Source organism: Netta rufina (genome assembly GCF_964035555.1).
Source record: "Netta rufina genome assembly, chromosome: 11".
NCBI classification, from domain to species: Eukaryota; Metazoa; Chordata; class Aves; order Anseriformes; family Anatidae; genus Netta; species Netta rufina.
The window spans coordinates 13,937,888-13,960,283 of NC_140134.1; the positions used below are offsets into that span (position 1 = coordinate 13,937,888).

At 42.8% G+C, this 22,396-nt stretch overlaps 1 protein-coding gene across 1 annotated transcript in view; it reads right to left on the reverse strand.

The window, feature by feature from the left end:
* ABHD17C (abhydrolase domain containing 17C, depalmitoylase) overlaps positions 1-20,430 on the reverse strand; it is a 32,527-nt gene extending 12,097 nt beyond the window's left edge. Inside the window, exon 1 of the mRNA XM_084293210.1 lies at positions 19,364-20,430. Coding sequence (XP_084149336.1) covers positions 19,364-19,899 — 536 coding nt within the window. The 5' untranslated portion in view covers positions 19,900-20,430. The remainder of the gene's footprint in view (positions 1-19,363) is intronic.
* Between the last annotated feature and the right edge of the window lie 1,966 nt (positions 20,431-22,396).

Below are 22,396 nucleotides of genomic sequence, written 5' to 3' on the forward strand. Positions count from 1 at the left end.
TTGCCCCGTAGTACTAATTGCTCTAAAGATCACTGTTACCTCTACCAACTAACCTGCCTAACGTCCTCACACCCATATGGCAGTAGCAGCACTAGCAGAAAATCTGCTTATGCAGTACCACCGCACAGCCACAGCTTAATCCAGAGGCTAGCTCATTCCTTGACAGGGTATAATTGGTTAAACCAGTTCTGTGCAGAAAGAAAGAGAATTATGGTAGATCCCAAGTTCAACACAAGCCCATGTCATACTGTAAACACGGGACTTAAACATGCCAGATGTTCAGATAAGAGATTATTCCTGGTTCACTCAGAACCAGGGGGTTCTGGTTCTCAGCCAAATTACTGTATCTTATCTCCAGCATCTCATGGCAGAAGAGATGTGGAGAGTTCAGAGAGGAGCAGCAAGAACAACCAGGTATATAGGGGGGAAAAAAAAAAAGGCATTTGAAAAATTTAGAGAAAAAAAGATTTGTTTATTCCAAAGGAAAGAAGGCTTCAGAAATGCATGACAACAGGTTTCACATACTGAGGAGGCAGCTGCAGAGATGAAGAGGGGACCCACTCTGCCTAGTTTGAGTAGAACAAGATGGAAAGGGCAAAAAAAGTGCAGCAAAGAGGTTTAGGTTAGTTCCCCCCACACTCCCATTCCCCTTTTATATGAAGAAGCACTGTAACAGACTGCCAATGAGACAGCAGAATTTTCGTGATTTAATGTTTGCGAAAACAGGTCAACCATCCACCTACCAGGAATAGGTCAGACAATTAGTCATGGCTTGGGAATGAATGGGACACTTAAGGACTCCTCACCTCCATTTCCTGCACTTCAGTGCTCAGTGGGGTTTCCCACTAAAGATAAGACTGACGTGTTTTTTGTAAAAAAGTACAGATTACTGCATAAACCGAACGAATTTATAAAGCTCTACACAGAGTAGCTTCGGGGTGGGGGTTGATATACTATTTTGAAATAAATTCCTTAGTATGACAGTTCTCTAAATTTCTTTTTATTTTACTTCCAAATACATGAAGTTACTTTGCATTCATCTGGCTTAAGCATAGGCCCCTGAATATGTCATGTTTTGAAGTGGGAAACGCCTTCCCCTCGTTTTTTCCAGCTTCACCAGCACAAGTATGTTCCTTCTTCCCCTTTGCCACCCGTATGGTTGGAGAATTTCATACCACACCATGGCAGCACTTCCACAGGCTCGTCTTGCACCACATTTTTGAGCCATCTTCCCACCATCCTGCTGCCAGCCCAGCCACAGCTCTGCACCCTGGCAGGCAGCAGGTCCTGTCTGCAGCCCGTCTGCTGTTACTCGTAAATCAGGCTCTGTCCTCACACCCATGTATAGCTCATGATCTCACAGCAGAGACCATTTAACAAATGCAGTAAGACTGCGTCTATCCACTTGAATTTTTGGAGCGTTTTTCAGACAGAGTCAAAAGAGAAATGAATGAGAGAAAGAAATAGCTGGTGGCATGCCTCATCAACTAGGAAAGACTTCTGCAAATCTGGATTCTGGAAGAAGTCTCCTCCAAGCTAGCTGAGCAGTAGCAAGTGGGATACAGAAGACAGAATGGACAGAAAATACACACTCTGTGCTTCCTGATTTATTTATTTATTAAGGAGCTACCACGTAAGAACCCCTTTGTCTTCTCTTGCACTGAGAACTCAATTGTATTTATGACACGACACCCCCCAGTAACCTAGAATACTGAGCTGCTGTTCCATTTGTTAGGATGCTTGTTTGTCTCCACATGAACTAGCTGCTGTGTACAAACAAGGCACAGATTTGAAACTGCTGCTTCTACAGGACTGAGATTTTTTTTCCCTCCCGATAACAACTTAAGGTATGAGGAAATAAGAGTTTTCAGTAAATATACTTTGAAATTTAAGCAGAAACTCATGTAGTGGATACAGTGACGTGAGAGAACAGAGTAACTTTACGATCATTTCATATTGAAAGTTAGCAAGAAGGCCACTGATGATCAAAGCCAGACTTTTCCAGAACATCCAAAAACCATGAGCAGTGACATGACCAAGCCGTTTACTTGAACTTCTACCTTTATCATTCCACTATTTTATGACAGTAAGATAAGGCTCCAATATCAGTGTGTGTACATACAATGAGAGGGAAGGATCACCCTCCTGTCAAGCCCCATGGTTTCTTTTCTTCAGTTTGACTAGTCAAGGTCTTTATCAGTAGACAAGAGAGCAGAAGAGAACAGCAACCTGGGAAGTCAAGAACAAACTACTGCGATTCCCAGGGCACACAGTGACGTCTTCTGCTCACAGGGAAACCGTGACATAGCTTTAACTTAAAAAGACTTATTATTATACACATACTCCACACAGAACAAAAAGAGAAGCAAAAGCTAACCTACCAAACTGCTAGAGAAAGGCACAATAGCTCTGGCAGAAGAACCTAAGCCTGCTACATGTGGTATTACGACAGTTTTCTTGTTTCTCAGCCTTGTGTTTTTAAATGAGTTTGAACAATTAACAGAGCTTTCTGACCATGGTGCTCTGCAACTGAAGAGTGACTTCAAAACACTTCAAAGATCTCAACCGACCTCTCATGTGTACTCATTGTGAGGGCAGAGAGGCTAATAGCTTAGTGTGGAAGTAACTGTAAAATTTAAAAAAAAAAAACACCTTCCTCGCAGGAGGTAACAGTATTTAGGCACGAGGCATCACCCTCTGGCTTCTTAAAGAAGCCTATGAACTAGAACACAGATGTGTTTTATTCTTCTTTTAACTTGTGCCTGAGTAAAAAGGGACACACCTTGACACCCTCGTAGTACTCCTGATTTCTGAGACTGTCCTTTTTGGTGTTTATTTTATCTCCCTATGCACAGGTGCAATACAATCAAATCACTATAAACTGAAAGTCCAGTATCTAGTAATGATTAAAGTAAGAGTTAAACACATACATACAGGTGAACTTATCCTTGAACAACTTGAGAAGCCAATTATAGCTCTGAAACCAGCACTGTCTCACAAGGCAAAGGTTCTGCAGACACACACATACTGTCTACTATACTTAGTTTCTTGCTTCTCCCAAATTATTTTCTAACAGCAGTCTCGATTTACACCATTTAGTCACAAGACAGAATGGGTAGATGGCATACTAAAGTCAATCTCTCAGTCCAGTTAGTTTAAAAATAGAGTTGGAGTTACTTCAACTAAGTATTTTGCATTTAATTAAGATGCTTCATAGCAAATAAACGTGCAAGAGAGAAGTATTAAGTTTTATTTATCAAAGACAGGGAACCTTTACTGGCCACTAAAAACTATCTCCATTGACCACAGCATGAATAATTCACAAAAACTCAGCCAGCCACGTTCCATTATATACTCTTTACTGTAACCAGTGTACAAAATCTATACAGCCAGTCTCGGAGGTGCATTTAAATAACCTGATACAGCAGAGAAAATTCTGTTACCTTCTCAGAGAAAGCCAGTCTATAGCATCTTCTGGAGTGAGGAATTCATTATCCTCATCCCCAGCTTCTCTTTCTCTCATCTCTATCTTGCTATGGTATTTTTATTTCAGCCACATACTGCATACAGTATGTTTTATAGTACAGCAATACTCAAAAGCTGAAAACAGGCTGAAACAATGCAGTAAAATGCTCCCTAAAATTGTATCTTACAAGGGCTGTTGCAGAACAACTCCTTGTTGTTGTAAGAAAAAGAAAAAAAAGATTGTATCTGTGTACCTAGACACAGTATCTTTTTATATAAAGATTCCAGGTAAACCAAGTTATGTGGCAACTAACACAGAAACTGCTCTTGGAGAAGAAGTCTCCTCCGATTCCCTAGGAAACATTAAAAAAAAAAAAAAAAAAAAAAAACAAGTACAAATATTAACACTGGTTCTGTGGTCCCACAAGTTCTGTGCTTTCCTAACTGTTTCTTACATTTCAGCTGCTTCCAAACCAGAGAGCCTTGCCTTCTTCTGAGGCTGAAAGCTCAGAGCGAGCCAAGACATCCTATCCTGGCTCCCTCCCGAGCCTGGCTGCTCCAGCAGCTCATAGCACAACCCTCCTCACCGGCCAGGGAGTCAGAGGGTTTGCAAGCCTCAGAGAAGCAAATTCGGTGCTCTCCAACAGCTCCCAACGCAGTTTTGTTCAGAAGCCCTGTATTATTCTTTTAATACCCCCACCTGTTTGTTGGAGCACCTCTGTCACCTCAACCAAATCTCAAGCACTACTCTTACCCTGACTCTTGGCCACACGAGGCCCTGAATTCACTTTTGTGGCATTCCCCTCCTCTCCTCATACCTATAACACCATGCAATATAGTTTCAGGCCATCCTACTGCAGCACTAATTACCAGGAGCTGCATCTATTCAAGTCTTAAGCCTCTGACTCATGTGCTGAGATTACTTATCCAAGAACCAGTACAGTGGCTTTTGACCCCAGCTGCTGCCTGCCCCACCCGTCTGATGTTTCTACCCTTTTACCAGCTCAACTGCTCTCAAAGCAAGGAATAATTGCTGAAGCATGCAATCCAGAAGAGCCAAGACAAAAAAAAAACAAAGGCACCGGTTTGCTTTGAACATGCCAGGCTGTAGTTTCTGAAATACAGTTATTATTGTACAGGAATATAAGCTGAGCATCCTGTCCTCATGCAGGGTCACGTACAGATTCTTTCCCAAAACATATCCCTGTTATACATTTATCTTAATTCGGAAGAAACAAACAAAAATGAAAAAAAAAATCCATCCTCTCTACCGATCAGCACATAGCTCACAAAGTACAATTAAAAAGTGAACCAGTTAAAGCTGATGGCAAAAACAAACTTTGCATCAGCACTGATTTAACTGATCCCTCTTCATCAGGTATATCCATCTCAAGGAAACAAGACTGACCTTACATCGTAATTGAACTGCAAAGCTCACTTAAATCTTCATGCTTCTAAGTTTGCATAGCTGATCAGCTACACACACACACACAATGACTTAATGAAAAAAGCATCCCCTGCGTAAGGATCTTAAAACAGAAGTGTATGCAAACTCTTGTGAAGGCAATTGTCTAGATGCTCCAGAACAATGAAATGGCTTTTCAAGCTGGAATTAATCCTTTGGAGATTAATATTAGGAAGGCTAAATAGGGAAAAAAATAAAAGCAGATCACTCAAAAACTTATTTCTATAGCATAGGGTCCTAGAACTACATCCGTAGCTAGTTCTACCACTGAATTAAAATGAAACTAAATAGCTTTTTCTTGTACCTTTTTTTGTTTTTAACTCTTGCATTCTCTCACAATTATTTATTATATCTACATTTCAGACTAATGGGTATTTCATCTATAGGTTTTAGAAAGAGTCTTACGCTTTCAGGTGATAAAAGCAGAAGATCAACCCCATTAAATGACTAGCTTTGCTACAGTTAATTGATATAACTTACAAGCCACTAAACACATGGCATTGATACAGTATTTTCCTTAAGTCACTCAGACATCTGTAATTATATCCAGAAAACAAGCTGACAAAAAAAGATTCAACCATTATCTCCATAATGCTGACAGAAGAGAACAAAGAAGTCGAACAGCCTCAGCAAACTGCAGGTGCTTGTATCTGAAATCCTATTAGAGCAGACCAAGTTAAAGCCATTTTCACACTGTTCTTCAAAGATCCCTGGAAATCTGAATGCAGTCTCTCCCGCAGAGCCCCAAAGCCGAAGTCCCAAGAGGATTACACGGGAGCTGGGATGGATGAGGACTTGCAAGTACGTGAGCAGACAATCTGCATGCATTGTTTCTGCCTATCCCAAAGCATTGTTTTAGTTCTGGTAGTGACTTAAGAGTCCCTGGCAGAAAGGGGAGGAGAGGGCAGGAAGGGAGAACAGAGGATGAGGACAGCAGAGAGGTTCTGCTACAACAAAATATCAGTACCTATGCACTGGCCCAAGATTCCTAGAGAACTGACTGTAAATGGACGCATCTGTCCCTGCTAAATGAATATTTTATTGACAAGCATTATATGAAGATGACTCAGCTGGCAGTAGCATTTCTCCTGCCCTTGCATACTTGCATTAATATGCTCGTGCACTGTAGAAGAGCAAGCAAAGTTATTAAATAAGACTAGATCTCTCTCAAAGATATGCAATATCTCATGAACGTTTAAGGGCTCAATGCAGAAGCTAAGTGAAGTGTCACAGGCCATTTTTCCAGGAGAAAACACATCCTGCTTGGATAGCACTCTTAATTCTATGGAAATATTTCATGTTTCTTTGAATTACTCTGAAACCAATCCCATAGATTTAAAGAGGAAAAGCAATGCTTCCTTTTGATCTAAAAATCTAAACATTCAGCACTTCCTCTGCACTGACACGTCTTGCGAATCACAAACAGGAAGAAATCCTGCTTGGATAAATGACACTGTAACCTCTATTCTTCCCCACCCCCAGCCAAGAGCAGAAAGCAGATCAGTTCTGTATGTGCTGCAGACACTGAGCTGTACTACAGTGTGAATTTGGATGTGCCTAGGCACTTGATTTCAAAGTGGAGAATATTCACAGCCTCACAGCGAAACACCACTCCCCTGCCTTCTCTCTGTTACCCATTCTCAGACACATTTATTAAATATTCCAATAACTAACAAGAGTGCTAACTGCCAAATGGAAGAAGACAGTCATTTCATGAAACCACTCCATTACAAGAAAGTATTTTTCCAATATCTTTTAAGAAACAAGAAGATCTCAGTGTTCCTTGTTTCTCACCATTTTTGGCACTCCATTTTTGAAGTAAGGCATCAGTTCATTTCTACTTTTTTGCTGTGGGGTTCAAAATCTCATCTCAGGGCAGCCTATACAGACTTATTCCAATGGAAAAGGCACTAGGGAGGTTAAAAAGAGGATACTAACAGAAGCTTAGGAAGTGCCTTTATACATAAATGGATCTTAAACACTCATTTTATGTTGATGATAAAGATCTATGTTCTTATACTACAAAAAACCTCCTTCTGGTATCAGCTACGGGTAGCTTCTTAACTAATCTTCAAGAGGAAGTGTATTAATAGATACAGGGGTGGGAAGAAAAAAAACAGTGAGGGCCTCCTGTAGTTTACATTAAAGTACTATATAAATGGGAAGCTGCAAATGGTTCCCAGGTATCCTCAAGTTCTTCCACTGCCATTACTTGAAGACGGGCTCACTTGACTCTACCAGGCTTAAAGACCTGCTGCTCCCCAGAATCCATACATTTTTCAAGCAGCATTTAGACTTGTATGATTTTACATTTATTTTTCCTCTTGTGCACGTTCTTTTAATGAACTTTTAGCGCATTCAATGTTCAGACCCTGGTAACAATCAATATAAAGATAAGATGATTAAAAAAATATACAGCAATCACCAGGATTAACAGCACCAGATGTTCCAAAACAGCAGATCGCAGATAACTAGGTTCAGAGCTTAAAATCAAATTTCCTAGCCAAAGCCTTTATCATCACAGACCCAGGGGCTAAATCCCTCCTCCCTGTTTGTCCAGGAGCCACTGCTTGGAATTTTGAACGATTTAGCATGGACTCTGCATTCCTTCTGTGTGTTTGGTTGAAGTGGTCATGAAATCGGTGTTGTGCTCTCCAGAAACTTAACAACAGAGCACAAACTCAGCAATTTATTACATAAACGGATGTCTGCATTTAATTACATGCAAAACATTAAAATAGGTAAAATGCAGTGATGTGTAAAGTAACTAATATTAGTCTAAGAAACAGGATCAGTACTTCTAGAGATTTAGGGAGGTACTCATTTCTTCACAAATTTCCTGAACTCGCATCAGAAAACTTAGCCCTGGAACTAGGTCACAAACACTTGTTCAGTTTAAGCAGCTCTTATTTGGCATCAACTGAGCTTCTACGGAGTAAAAGGCATTTTGACCAAGTTGTGCAGATCAAGATGCTTTTACGATATTCACACAGCATGGCTGGGTATTTTGTTTTCTGCCAGCATTCTCTCTAGTTAACAGAACCAATTGTTTTTGTGCTCTGTCTGTGAAAGGTTTTTTCAAGGAGGAGGTTGACTAGCAAGAAAAGGACGCTTATCAGTTATCAGACAGCCACTCCACAAGCAGCAGAAGTACCTTGCAGTGGATCAAGGACATCTGTTAATGCAATCACTTAAGTGCATTACTCCAGCTGATGCTAAAGGTAGATACTGACCTGCTGATGCATCTTAGGAAATAAAAATAAATAAATAAATGAAACATTAAAAAATAACAAAGAGGGAGAGAGAGGAGAAGTAGCTTCCTGGACTACGATGTTTTTCAGTGTCCTATTATTTGCCTCTGTATCTGCGACGCCATTCTGGTAGACAAATCAGGTTCCCTGCTTAACTGTAGCACCACCTGAGAACAAGTGGGTATGCAGGAAAAAATGCCAGCAATTCCAGTAGGTGCCACACCAGCAGTTGCCAGGCATGGTTTATTGCTATGTCTTGCGCTGTTGGAGTTTCTATTTTTGAAACAACAGATAACACGTGTAATGTTTAGAAGAGTGGGTGTATTCATGTCAAGTTTAGCCAAACACCCATTCAGTTAGTAATATTGTGTCTGTGTAGGTTTTCTGTAGTTCACCATTTCATGACACACACTTAGAAGCTGCTGCCGGGTTGCCCTCCCAGCACGCACTTTTCATGTTTAGCTCTCCACGCAGTTACACTTTTCAAATGAATAGTGCTTCCCTTTCTCCTATCACCACAAAGGTTTCAATGAGGAGGCAAAACTGAAACATTTCATGAGAATTTAAAAAGAATATTTAAAGAAAGTTTGACCAGACTTATTCTTGACCAATTCTACAGTGGAAAGCAGAAAAGACAGTTCACATCAGAGTATTGCCCAGAAGCACTGGGAGCAGTGGAAGGCAGAGGAGGCTAACAAATGAGAAGCAATGCTTGCTACATCGAGTCCCTCCTCTCCCTTTCAAAATGCCAGTAACAAAGTGAGCTGAGTTTAAACTAACATTGCTTCCATTTTTCCAAATTAACACTCATTTTGGATTAAAAAAATGAAATGCTGTGGATGTCCAACCAAAGAGACCAATTGTGTGTTCGGCACCAGCTTGCTCAGTCTCAATAGAATAAAAGGTTAGGAAAGAAATCAGTAGACCAAGGACACTTTGCAACCCTCTCACTCTGAACAAAACTGGGTCAATATCAAGAATTTACGACAATCTTATCTTTTACGCCAAAATTCAGACAAGTTACATTCAAGTACAATCTGTTCTTTGAACCTACTGGAATCTTTGTTCTTTGTTAAAGCAAATGCAAATCGAAGTGATTCCTTTATTTGAAAGGCAAATAAATTTGTGCCTGTATTACTTCAGAGATAACAGTTCATATGTAATCAGATTAGTTTTTAGCACAAATTTTATAAAACAGGATATAGAACTAATTGTACTGGTTTTATGCACAGGAGGCTTTAGAAACAAATATAACATTACATGAAAAATTAGCAAGAGCTCAACGGAGAGCGTAGAGGGTTACTTCATCAGAGAAACAAGCGTTTGGAAGCTGGCAGAGATTCAGAAGTCAAAACTTTTCAGCAATGCTAGTCAGGGTTTAGGTCAAACACCACCTATCTTAAACTGCTGTACTGACTTCTAAAAGGGTGCTTCTTGCATCAAAACCAGGTGCCTGTAACGTATGTTAAGTCAGTGTAATTATTAACCAGCCCGAGGCAAAGGTTACACGTTCATAAACTGGTATCCGTAAAAATAGTAAAACTGGTTGAAACGCCACCCCACCTCTTCCTACAACTTGGTGCTTTTACAGTCGGTTAAGCACAGAAGCGCTGTAATTTTCTGGAGCATTAAGACACCTTCAAGCCATACTTCATTAGAAAAATATACCGACTTTTACAGTAGGGAACAACAACAACATAATACGAAGAAAATGTATACTACAACTCAACAGGTAAGCTTAGATCCATCCAAGACTTAGAGGTAGTAGAAGACAGACTGGCTCTTGAACAACTGCCTCAAGGTAGAGAACTGTCCAGGGAACACCTCCAAAATAAACATCATATTGAATTAGCTATTTCAATTAAAAAAAAAAAAAAAAACCATCGGAACATACAAATACTTTTAAGAGAAATGAACCTATGAAGAACTAACAGCATATTGGAGAAGAGTTTTCTAAATTTGCCCCTGGAGGACATGCTTCAAAACCAAGACCATTTTCTTGAAAGATGCCACTTTCCCCAGGCTGTCATGCATTCATCCTGCATGAACTCATCACTTGTTGGGAAAGATGATACAGAGACGGGACAAAGATTAAGATCTGTACAAACAAGCCAGTCCAACATTTAAAAACGCAAGTTAACTACTAAAGAATTCCTTTGAATGCAGCTTGTTTTGTATACCACAAATGCAAAACGCTTAATAGAAGTTTATCCCCATATTATTGTTGGCTTTTACTTTGCTTTGCTTCTCGTAAGACTTGCAATTTATTGTACAGTGCAATAGTTGAGACAAATGAACCCCCCAACAGCAGACCTTCCCTTTTAATTTATTATAAATAATGCTTAAGATTCATGGAATAATGATTAAATAATCTGAACCTTATCTCATCTTATCTTATACTGGAAAGAATATATAGCCATTTTTACTGCTTTGCTGATACTCAACACCATTTTTCAAGTTCTCATAGAACATCCAAAGCAAAGCTTGACAAGCTTCACAAGTCAGCAGTGAAGAATGCCCAGAAAGATTTTATAATCTGAGCAAAGCCCTTTCTAAACAACCCTCTTGCTGAAAGAGAAACACTTCAAGCCATAAAAAGCATGCTCTCCTGAGAAATGCGTTGAAGCCAATCTCCAAAAATTCGGATTCCTTGGGTCCCATTATCCATGGCTTCATATCCACTGATTTGCAGTACATGCAAAGAAGTGGACATGCAATGTCATAAAGTTAGATTTAACTCTTCTAGCATACTGGGATCCTAAGAAGTTTTGCAGTGTCCTGTACAAGAACAGGTCTGAGAACTACCAGCTGACGCCACGAGCCCTGAGAAAGGTTCCTTACCAGGCACTGCTGTACACAGCTCGTGTCACTAGCACGCCTTGGCTGATAAACAAGGCTCGCAAGAGTCAAAGTTGTTAAATTAACATTTTTTATATGTAAGCAGGATTTTCAAAGAAGGCTCAACAACAGGACTTCCTAAAAGCAGACCCAAAACTGTGTAAGCCAACCATTAATTTTAAATTAACATTTAAAAATGCATTTTCATCTTGAAAGACGTGCCTAGAAATAATTTCAACAGACTGTACCAATAAATAATATTACTTTCAGACAAGCACAATGAAGTTTTTCTAAGAAACAGGCCACACAAAAGCCACAGATGCAACACTTTGGGGTTACACGAAGTTTAAATGTTTCCCTCTGCACTCTGAGGCAAACGTCCTAACTTAAAACCTCATCTTCCACATCGCCATCAGTTTTCATCTATGAACCCACATGAAAATTTCCCTTTTTAAGGAAAAATGTTACACATTGATTTCATGATTGTAGGGGTTTTCCCATGGATATGCAAGCACTCATCAAGACACGAGCCCAAGGGAGGGAAGGCGGGTGGGAACAGAGCCGAATCCTGCTGCTCAGCACAATGTTCTGCCGATGCACGATGTGGTTTCATGGTCAGCAAATCCAACCGCAATGTTTAATGCCAATACAGGAGAAGCTTTGGTGTGCAGAACTAACATGGTGGTTAAAAAAGATATGGAATAAAGGTACAGATATACATAATGCCTGTATAACACCCATTATGCAGCTGGCCTAAACGTGCATCTTCCTGCGTTTGCAGGTACACGCACAAGTATGCCACAATAACTAATTTTTCCTCAAACCAGCCTTAGGAACATCTTTGCATTCCTTATTCAAATGTCCTTACGCCGACAGCACATATTATTCATCCCCTTCTATTAGAAGTCTTCTAGTCTTCTATTAAGAGCATCTTTAGTCCTCCGTGTTCAGAGGGAGTTTCCTGGGTTTGCAACCACGCGCATCCATTGCTCACACAACAGGCAAGGCTGGGAAGAAAAACAAACAAACAGCTCCCACACAGCCCAACAAAACACTCAGTTTGACAGCAGGAACGAAATTCAGCTTCATCATCAGATGTTGGGCTGAGCATGCAGGACTGGTATATGCCGTTCCTCTAAAAATTGGCAAGCACAGCAGCAAGATGGAGTAGGAGCGACTGGGTCACTGAAATGGCTTATTCACAGGTTCCGGTCCCTGTTATCTCCATTATCTGCTATCTGCAGATACAGAGGCAGAAGGTTTATCTGCTTATTTATTGTGTTTTAGCCCATAGCAAAACTGAGTTTAAGTTAGACAAAATAATTATTTCTTCTTCAGGTCAGTACAAACAGTCAATATAGACTCAAATTAACACAAAGAAATGCTCAAGAGCTCAAAACCCATCAAGATGTGCCCTTCCTAGACTCAAGAAAACACAAGCAGCCCCTCACCTTGCACACAGATAATGCCTTTAATTTCTCTTAAGTGCAGCGGTAACTGAAACGATCTCCTGAAGTTAATCAACAGAGAAAGAATTCTGCCCTTTTTAGGGGCTAATTGGCAAAGCAAACCTGGTATGTGCAGGAGCACGTTAGTTTCACCATATGCGTTGCTTATTTTATGACTCATTTCAAATGCTTCCAATGCAGCCTTGTAATTGATTTATTTTTGAAAAGGAGGGCAGAAGGGAGTGTTAGTTATTCATTAAATTTATTACCTGCTTTAGGAAAAAAAAACAGCAATGTTACTTGTCCATTGAATTTATTAGTGCTACATAATTTGGAGGCTGTTGTCTTTAAAGCCAACACAGAATGCAACTGAGGAATTAATTTCCTATTTCCCTTAAAAGTATCTGGGACAGGGTTTAAAGGTAAAAGTTGCCATAACCACATTACTTTCTCCACCATGCAAATGTCATCTTAAAACCAAACAAGAAATTCAGACATATGCTACGCTATTTAAGCTCCAAATGGCTAATTGCTTGGCATTTCCTTTATTCTAGTGTACTTCCACATGAGGAAGCAGCACAGAATCAAAAAATAGAAAACCAAAAAAACACCTCACCTGTTTCCTTTATTCAGTATGGAAACACAAATATCCATTTGCTAAAGAAGTCAGTTTTCTCCACAAAACCAGTTGCTGGCAGATAACCCACTCCTGCAGTGTAAGATGTTTCTCTATCTATATCCCCAGGTATCTACAATCCTGGACCGCATTACTACTTATTTCCCCTTGTTCTTCTCACTCACAAACAGTGAGCCACTGGAAACTCAGGGAAACGCTCCAAAGCAAAACTGTACCAAAGGACAAGCAAATATGGACAACCAAAGGGTTGAATTTTGGAGGGATTTTTTTGAGGTTGTGAAGGAGCGGAGATTGACTCTGGCTTCAGAGCAAAATCCAGCTCATCCTCCCAGTAGGATCACACCGAACAAACCTACATGCTACCAGAACATGCACAGCTCAGGTGGTCACCCTGTAACAGCCTCCAGCTCAGTCGTGAGAAGGAACACACTTCTCTGGCCAGAGTGAGAAGGGGAAAAAGGCTTGTCCTCCTTTCTCAAAAGGCTTCAGGCAGCTGAGCAGGAATAAAAACAGACAAGGGTCTTATTATTTTAGCATGCAGGATTTAACAGCATGGCTCTCTAGAAACCCATGTTCCATGCTCTGATGATGCAGAGAACCAGGCCCTACAACCTCCATGTGGCAAGGTAAACTAACCTCGCCAGTTCCAGCGGCTGAATTTCAGGACTATCCACACTCAGGATGACAAATAGCATTACCCTAAGGTTCTTTGGCAGCTTAGTTTTCTTCCCAAATACACTGGTTGCAAAAGATTTCTCACTGTCAAGAATATATATATATTTTTTTTAAATATGCTTTCTGACCTTACGGTCCCGACACAAGTAGGAAAATATTTAACAACAGTACTTTCTTCTACTGCAGTGACTAATCTGTGTAATGTGACACGAAAGCTTGATAAATATTTTGAGTAACTTTGAACATCAGAGCACCTGTTTTTAAACAGTTGTCGGTATTTGTCCCTGGGACATCATCTGAATTCATCTCTGCTCATTACACAGACAACGACAGGGGACTATTTTGTGTGCTTCTATTTTTGAGACAAGTTGTGTGCAGTTTTACTTGAAGTAAAACTAACCACAGCGGGTAGAATACATCACACTTCACAAAACAGCCTCCTTAAAAAGCAGTAAGCACACATTAAATAATCCTTTGCAGACACCTTACCAACGTTATTAAAAAGCTGGAAGTGGGAAATAACCTATTACAGCCAACAACAAAAAGTCCCGAATCTAAACCCATGGCTGGAATTATGAAGCTCCACTGTTGACATGCTCAGGGAACCAGGAGAGCACACGTAGGCTACAGCTGGGTGAGAGAACAGCTATATTATTATATATATTGTATTATGAAAATTATTAGCCTCAAACAACTGCAGTAAGAGGCAATACAAGGAAGTCTAGGTTAATATGATGTAGGGTGAAGGTCAATAGGCAAATTACCAGCTACCTAGGTGTGATTTCAAACTGCCTACCAGCTGATGCACCATGAATGAGGAAGCACGGTGGAACCCTGTTATTCCTGAGCTCAGCCAAGCATGGCCCATGGCCATCTCCAGAATGAACGTGGCTAATTTCACGTCAAAACCTCTATGTTTTCACTAGAATACATCCATTTTATGACAAAATATGCTGGTTTATCTGCCTTCAGTGGTAGAAAGGCGATGCAAAGATCCCCTTGGAAAATTTATATTCAAAGTAACAAAAGTTAATATATAACATCATTATGTATTCATCACTGTAAAAATATAACAGAGGGAATTTATTCTTAGTATAAGACATGTTGGGAAGGTGCAGAACATTTCACATGTCTCTTCATAATAAACAATGACTTCTGTCCTCCCAGTTCCACCAAATGTACATATGACAAATTCTTCAATTACCTGCTTCTGGAAACACGGAGTGGAAAGTAAGGACTAAGGCTAGATCTTTAGGAGGGGCTTCAAGGGAGTACACAGAATGAAAATCTTTAGGTTGAACCCAAATGCCAAAGAATTCAATCCAGAGACATCAAGCCAGGTCACACACAGCAACACAGCACTAAAGAAACAAGGCTGTTGCAGAAAAAAATAAAGTAGAAAATAACTATTTTCATAAATCAAGGAAAAAAAATGAAACCATTATTCACCTAGAAAGCTTCAGCCACTTCAGCAAATGGAGACTAACTACACTGGCACAACCTCGGAAGATTAGTTATCGCTCCAGTGTAATCCCATTAGGTGTTTCCTAATTTTGCTTAAACGAAAGCTGTAACACTTTTCCACCAATTCCTGCAAAGGAAGCAGCAATAAGGAGGGACAGATAATCAGCACCGCAATAAAAATATCCATGTAATGATAGTCGTTCATTTTTTAACATCAAATTTGAAGGAAAAGTTTTTAAAATAATTAAACATTATAAACTACCTGCCATTCATTTGTCAAAAGCCCTTGCTTTTCACAATTCAATTCCTTCCATCGTGGCAAAGTCAGATTTCTGTTGAAGCCTTATCAAAACCAGAAGTGAACCAATGCTCCTCTACGGACTGAAAGGCAAACTTAGTCGTACCTGTTCTGAGAATGAAATATTTAAATCTCTCAATTATGAAAAGCTAAAATGGAAATAGAAGGTATTAGAACAGTTTATACTGTGCACAACAAAAAACTATCAAGTGGTATGTTGTTAAACGCAACCAGAACAGCTCTTCTAACCAATTTACTAACTGTGTTTTCTTTGCCTCCTCGCAGCCTCCAGAAGATGAGCTACACTAACAGCTTCTCTCTGATACTCTAGCACAGACCTGGAGACTGTGCAGCAGCAGTGCCTTCTTTCATTTAACCAGGATTTTAAAGCCTTTCTCAAACCTTCCCCAAGTTTTTAGAGAACATACAAACTGATTTTATTACAAATAGCATGCAACCAACAGGGCAGTCACAGCTTTGTGCTTGAGCACAGTACACAAACCCTGAGTGCGTATCCCATTTTAAACACCATACGTTGTCTTCATGTAAAAATGTTAGAAAGCTCAGTCTTTCCATCTGAAATTCGGGAAGGTGGCAGGGGAAAACAAGTCATTCTGTGCAAATGCTGTACTATGACAATCAGGTATTAGGGGGAGTCAATCACACCCCAATAAAACCAACCACTTGAAACCCTCCAGGCCCTGCCAGAAAGCAGGATGAGGCAGCTTCCTTCCCTTCAAGGAGCAGAGCAGAAACACACCTGCCTGCCCAAATGTAGCACTCAAAAATGTTATCTGAAGCAATAAAGACTGAAGATTTATTGAGAAATACTTAGGTACTAGATAGAAAGTTGCTGATCAAGAGGAAATAAATACAGACTACAAGTAGACATATAGACATAGTAGACATTGGAAAGAACATCTACAAAAAAAAACAAACAACATTTCAAGGGGATAAATTTATAGGACAACGCCTTACCTAGGCTGAAAGACATTTAAGACTTAGCATTAAAACTTTGTAGTTAGTACTCATGTGACTAACAGTGAGGAAAGTTACTCTTTACAATGACTAAAAGAATGGCAAGTAGTTGACGTTGATTCTCCAAAGAGAGGTCGATAATTGAAGTAAACATAAACCTCGATGATATTACTGTTCATCATCTGTTTTACAATCATTTGTTATAGGTCTGATACCCAGCTGTGTATGTGATAGCAAGACCCTCATGTCAGTACCTTCAAAAATTGTCAAAATTTGCAGCTACAGACAGTTCATCATCATTCCTGTAACTCAGCAGCGATCTGTTTTGTCCATGTGTAGTGTAAATTCTTGTCTTACTCAGCACAACATTCAAAACAAACTGATAAATTAATATTTGCTAAATAACAGTTGTACTTTGCAGGCACAACATAAAAAAAAAAAAAAAAAGAAAAGGGAATCTAACACCTCCAACATTTTACTGATTCCTTTCTGGTGCCAGGTGGAACGCCTGGTGGATTCAGAAGAGCAACAGCTTCGCACAGACAGCACAGAGACTAAATGCTCTCTGTGGCATAGTGAACCTCTCCTATTTTAAGGCTTCACTTCTAACTACGCGTTACAGTTCACTACCGCATGACTCCAGGCCAAATGCTAGAAATTTGCATTAGGAACGAAACCACACACAAACTCTTGGAAGCTACCAATTAACTGCTACAGCAGAAACGGCACGCACAGTATGACATCTTACCTCAAAAGGCAGACTTGTATTTTTACAGCAGAATACTTCTCTTAAACGTCTGCACTTATTAAATGGGGTTAAGAAATTATCAGTCTTTTAAAGTTCATATTACTGCTTAGAGGTTTATAAGCAGGAAGATGATGGCTTCCATATAAGCTGAAAGTCACCTGAGAAGACAAGATGGATTTTTTGTCTTTTTTTTTTTTTTTTCTATACTTACATTTTACAGTATCCTATTCCTTTACTGGACACCTAAAATACTATTTCCTTTGGCTGCCAAAAATCTAAGCAATGGTAACACAACCACCCTAGCAGCACTCCCAGTGCAGCCCTATTAAGGGATTTACAAGCATGGCAGAGGAAGAGTCAGCAGATTTCAGCCCCTCAATTTAAGAAAGAACAGAACCTAGATCTTGTATAAACCACAAAAAGGACTCAAATACAAATTCATAAACTTCCTCCAGTCACACTTCAGTAGAAGGAGCCAATCCTTTCAGTGCAAGCCAGGCACCTGCTCGCATTGCCTTCTAGTTCAGGCTTCCTGGTAGGCTTGAGTGAAGGAACGCCTTGCTTCTGGATCAACACTGATCTTAAACACGTACTAAATGCCTGTCAAGATGTGAGCATCACCAACCTGATGTGAAAGTACTTCTCCAGAGCTATAAAAGCTTTTAATGAAAAAAATACCATCAACTAAATGGTGAAACGGAGAGAAAAACACAGCTACTAAATGACGAGCATTAACTAGGCTCGGCTTATTCAAAGCAGTTTCCTCCCTTAAAGCTTATTTACATCAGCCACAAGCAGTATAGTGGCCTTTAGTTATTTATTCTGCATACAGCACATCAAAGTTATTTCTTTCAATTAAAACATTATTTATACTCAAGAAACATCTGTATTTATTTATTATAAAGAGTCCTAGAATCTGGCTTAGCCACCATCCAGCCAAAAGACATGCTACAAAGGGTAACTTTCCCCCATGATCTTAGCCTGACTTGGGCAGACCAATGTCAGAAGCCATTTGGACTCCACAACTGACCGATCCCCAGATCCCTGAAAAGCCAATTATCTAAATTAGAAACAACTCCTGTCACTATTTTTGAAGCTGGCACGTATCCCCAAGATAGACATCAAATACTCAATTCTCATACGCCAAGTTCATCTACACAGCCACAGAGACAAGAACAGGAAACGTCCCTCGTTCTTTTCTCTTGCTCTACTGCAACAATTTAAGCTTCTTAAAGCTCCCTCTTTCAGGACACAAAGTCCTGCTTTAAGAACCACTTATACAACAACAGAAGTCACTTGTGGCTTCCGTGGCCAAAAGCAAGAGGCCCAGGGATGTCGGGCAGCGGCAGCCAGGAGCTCGGGGCAGCAGCCCTGCTCAGGATTTCCTGGAAGCCCTGGGCTCCGTGTTCCTACCAGCCATGCCACCTTGCCAGTCTTCTCCTTGCTGCTCCATCCCTCTGGATGCCACCTCCTTCGGCATCTCCACCTGGCAGAATCCCCAGCTCTACTTCCACCTGTCAACACTCTTCTCCTTCCACCTTGCTAACCCTCCCAATTTGATAACAGTTGTTTGGTTGCCAGAAGAGGAAGACGTGTGTCGCACAAGCTTGCATGAAACCCCAGACACGCCACAGAGTGCCAGCAGTTTCCTGGTAAGCACGAGCCTAGGTCATTGCCAAACTCAGTCAAAGCTTGGCCTCAGCAGGGTTACCTCTAAGCGTTGTAAGTGGTGGGAAAGATTTATACCAACGCAAATCTTGGACAAAAGGTTTTTTGTCCTGCAAGCTCAATCTGCAACCAGTTTGGTATCTCCTGCCCAAAACGGAGATTGGTAATGGCGAAGCAATGGCTAATGTATAACATGGCTGACTAAATCCCTAAATCTAGAAAAAGCCCATGGATGAAGGTTGGTGCATCCTTTTGACAAATGAAGCCACCCAAGAAGTTACACCTCGGAACATCTGCTGACCATCAAAGCAACTCAAAGCGTCTCCAGGCCCTTCCCCTCCACCTCTCAGCAGGTTAACCGGGCACACACCAGACTCCTTCGGAGTAAGGAGAGACACAGAAAAACCTTGTCCCCAACATCCATTTACCTTGTCCTGAGGGCCTGCCAGGCTGCATCAATGTCTGCGTACAGGTTTTTCTCAGAGGGCTTGCCAGTGCTCACCCCGTAGCCGGAGTAGTCGTAAGAGAAGACGTTGCAGTTGATGCGGGAGCCGAGGCCGATGTAGAAGCTGCACATCTGGCCCAGGTCCACGGCGTTACCGTGCGAGAAGAGCAGCGTGTACCGGCCGGTGGGGGCACACCGTACGAACATGCAGCCCAGCCTGTTATCCCGGGCCGTGCGGGAGAAGAACACTTCCACGGCGTCCAGTTCCCGCTGCGAGTACTGCCAGTCCGCCCGCTCGCTCAGGTGCAAGCTGCAGGTGCCCGATCCCGTGGGGGTCCCTGCCCCGCCGGCGGCCGCCCCGGCCTCCTGCTGCTGCTCGGGCTGCAGCACGGTGTAGGTGGGCTCCGGGGGCAGGAAGGCCAGCTTGGCAGCGATGCGGCTGGGGCACGGCGGGCAGCAGAAGAGCCAGCAGAGCTCGCCCAGAGAGAAACCGTTCATTCTGGGGCCTTGTTCTGGCATCAGAGACGCCGGAGGGAAGAAAAAAAAATAAATAAAATAAAATAAAAAAAAGAAAAGAAAACGCCACGGACCCGTGCGGGGCCCTGCCCCGGCCCAACCCGCACCTTCCTCCTGCGGCCCTCCCAGAAGGCAAACAGCCTAAAGGGGGAGGAGGGGGGAGGGCTCTTCGGGGCCGTAAAAGGCGCTTAAAAAAAAAATAAAGAGCAGCCAAAACGTGAGCACGGCCGGCCCCTAAAAGAACAAAATTTGGAAAAATAAAAAAAAAAGATTAAAAATAGCACTGAAACACCCCGCGCACCCAGCTAACGCGGCGGCGGCCGCAGCCCCCCCCGCACCGCCCCCCCTTCGGCGGCGGCGGAAAGGTCAACCCCAGCCTGGCCCAGCGGAGCGGCGGCCCCCGGAGGAGGACGAAGAGGAGGAGGAGGAGGAAGGCGAGGAGGAGGAGGAAGGAGGCGGCCAGGCGGGGGCTCAGCCGCGCGTCGCCGCGCTCCTCAGGGCCATGCCGGCGGCGGCCATGTCCCGGCGCTGCTCCCCACCGCCCCCCTCACGGGCTCCGCAGCGCTTCCGGGTTACGGGCGCGGCGCGGGGCCGCCCGCAGGTGCCGGCGGGGCTGAGGCGGGGGCCGGGCCCTGCCCACGCGGCGCCGCCCGCCGCGGCTCGCGGCCGCCCCCTAGGCCCTGACACCGCGGGGGGGGGGGGGGGGAGCCCGGCAGGTGCGCGGCGAGGGGAGGGGCCGCGAGGGAGCGGCGGCCCCTAGGCGCGGCGGGCAGAGCGGGGAGCGGGGGGACTGGCCCTTTAAGGCGGCCCCGCGCCGCGGCAGGGGTCACGTGTAGAGGGAGCGCCCCCCCCCCCCGCTCCCCGCTCTGTCCCCCTCGCCGGCCGCCCCCCGCGCGCGCATGCGCGGAGGGCCGGGGGTAGCGGGTGAGGGGCGGAGGGGAGCGGGGGCCATTTCGCTGCGGGGTGCCCTGAGGGGCGGAGGGGTGCGGGGACCCTCAGGCGTCCCTGCTCCGGGTCGCCGTGAGGAAGGGGCACCTCGGGGTCTGGGCAGCCCGTGGCTTTGAGTCTGTGTCCTAGAAAATTGGTCATGTCACGCAGGAATGCGAACGAGGCTGCCCCTCGGCTGGTAGCCTTCAGAGCGCTGCCGAGCGTGGCAAACGTCCCGGAGTGGAAAGCTTCAGGGGCCTCCTGTTTGTGTTAGATGCGGCCAAAGTTGGTCAAGAGTTTCAGGGGGGGCATGCAGAGTTGATAAGACACACAGGAAACTGCCTAAGCCTGGTTTTGGTGGAAAAACAGGCAAATAGGCCACATCCCAAACAACGCATTGAATAAATCACCAAAATATTTATGCCAAATGACAAAACCCCACGTTGGTCAGGGAGATGTGTCTCAACATACTGTTCTGGAGAACATGAGGTGCTGGATGAAAGACAAATGGACATACTCATGTTAATGCTCTGTTATTAGCAAGGGTTAGAAGTAAGCCCTTAATTAACCAGCACCACGTACTTGCTGAAGAAAAAAACCAGAACAAAACAAAACAAAAAACACCATGAAAGAAAACAAACCACCCTGTAGGGTAGCATTAGCTGCCCAAGTGAAACTATAAGGAAAATGATACCCATGTAGCTGTACTTATTGTGAAATAAGTATATATATATGTATAATATAATATTCATGTATTCGTGTACATCCAACCGCTGTCCCAACTTAATTCCTGCCATGAGCACTCACATCTTGATGGTGCTCTTTTAACGTGGTATTTCCCTGATTTGGGAAATTATTTCCCTTATTTCCCTGTTCCTCTGAGGAACAAAGTTTCAAAAACTCAACAGCAGCATTGAGCTGAGGTAATTTCATTAGCAACAAACCTGAGACTAAGTTCTCTTCTGGTTCTAATGTTTGTCAAGTCTAAGAAAGTTATTTCAAAACATGTATACAAAAGAGTCAATCATGTGCAGCGTTCCTTTGTCTTTGGAGTGTCAAAAGTAAGACCAACCCCCATCAACATCAATCTTTAGTTTTGCTGACAATGGGATTCTTAAAAAACAACTAACTTCAGTCAGCCATAATTGTGTCTGTGGTGCCTGCCAAGGTGACAGTTGTGTATCTCCAAACAGCCTGAAAGTGTGGCCTCTGGCACGGACAGCCTGTTTCCTCCAGAGGACAGAGAACATTCATTTTTTTAACCCGTGTCCCAGGCACGTCTTGCTTGGGAGGGTGAGAGGCCCAGAGGTCTGGCTGTGTCCTGAAGCACATCCTACCTGCTGACGTTGCGAGCTGGGTTCTTCCACATGGCAGAGACAGAGCCAACGTGCCCCGCATACAGAGCAGTGGACATCTGATGAAATGCTGGCAGTGGCTCCTCCTCAACGGTGTGATAGGACAATCTGGATGAAGAAAATACAGAATACATAAATGAGGAACCCCGCAAAATTCCCGGGAGATCACAAACGGCCTCAAACTCCACCTACACTGTTATGAGAGGCACCATTCATAT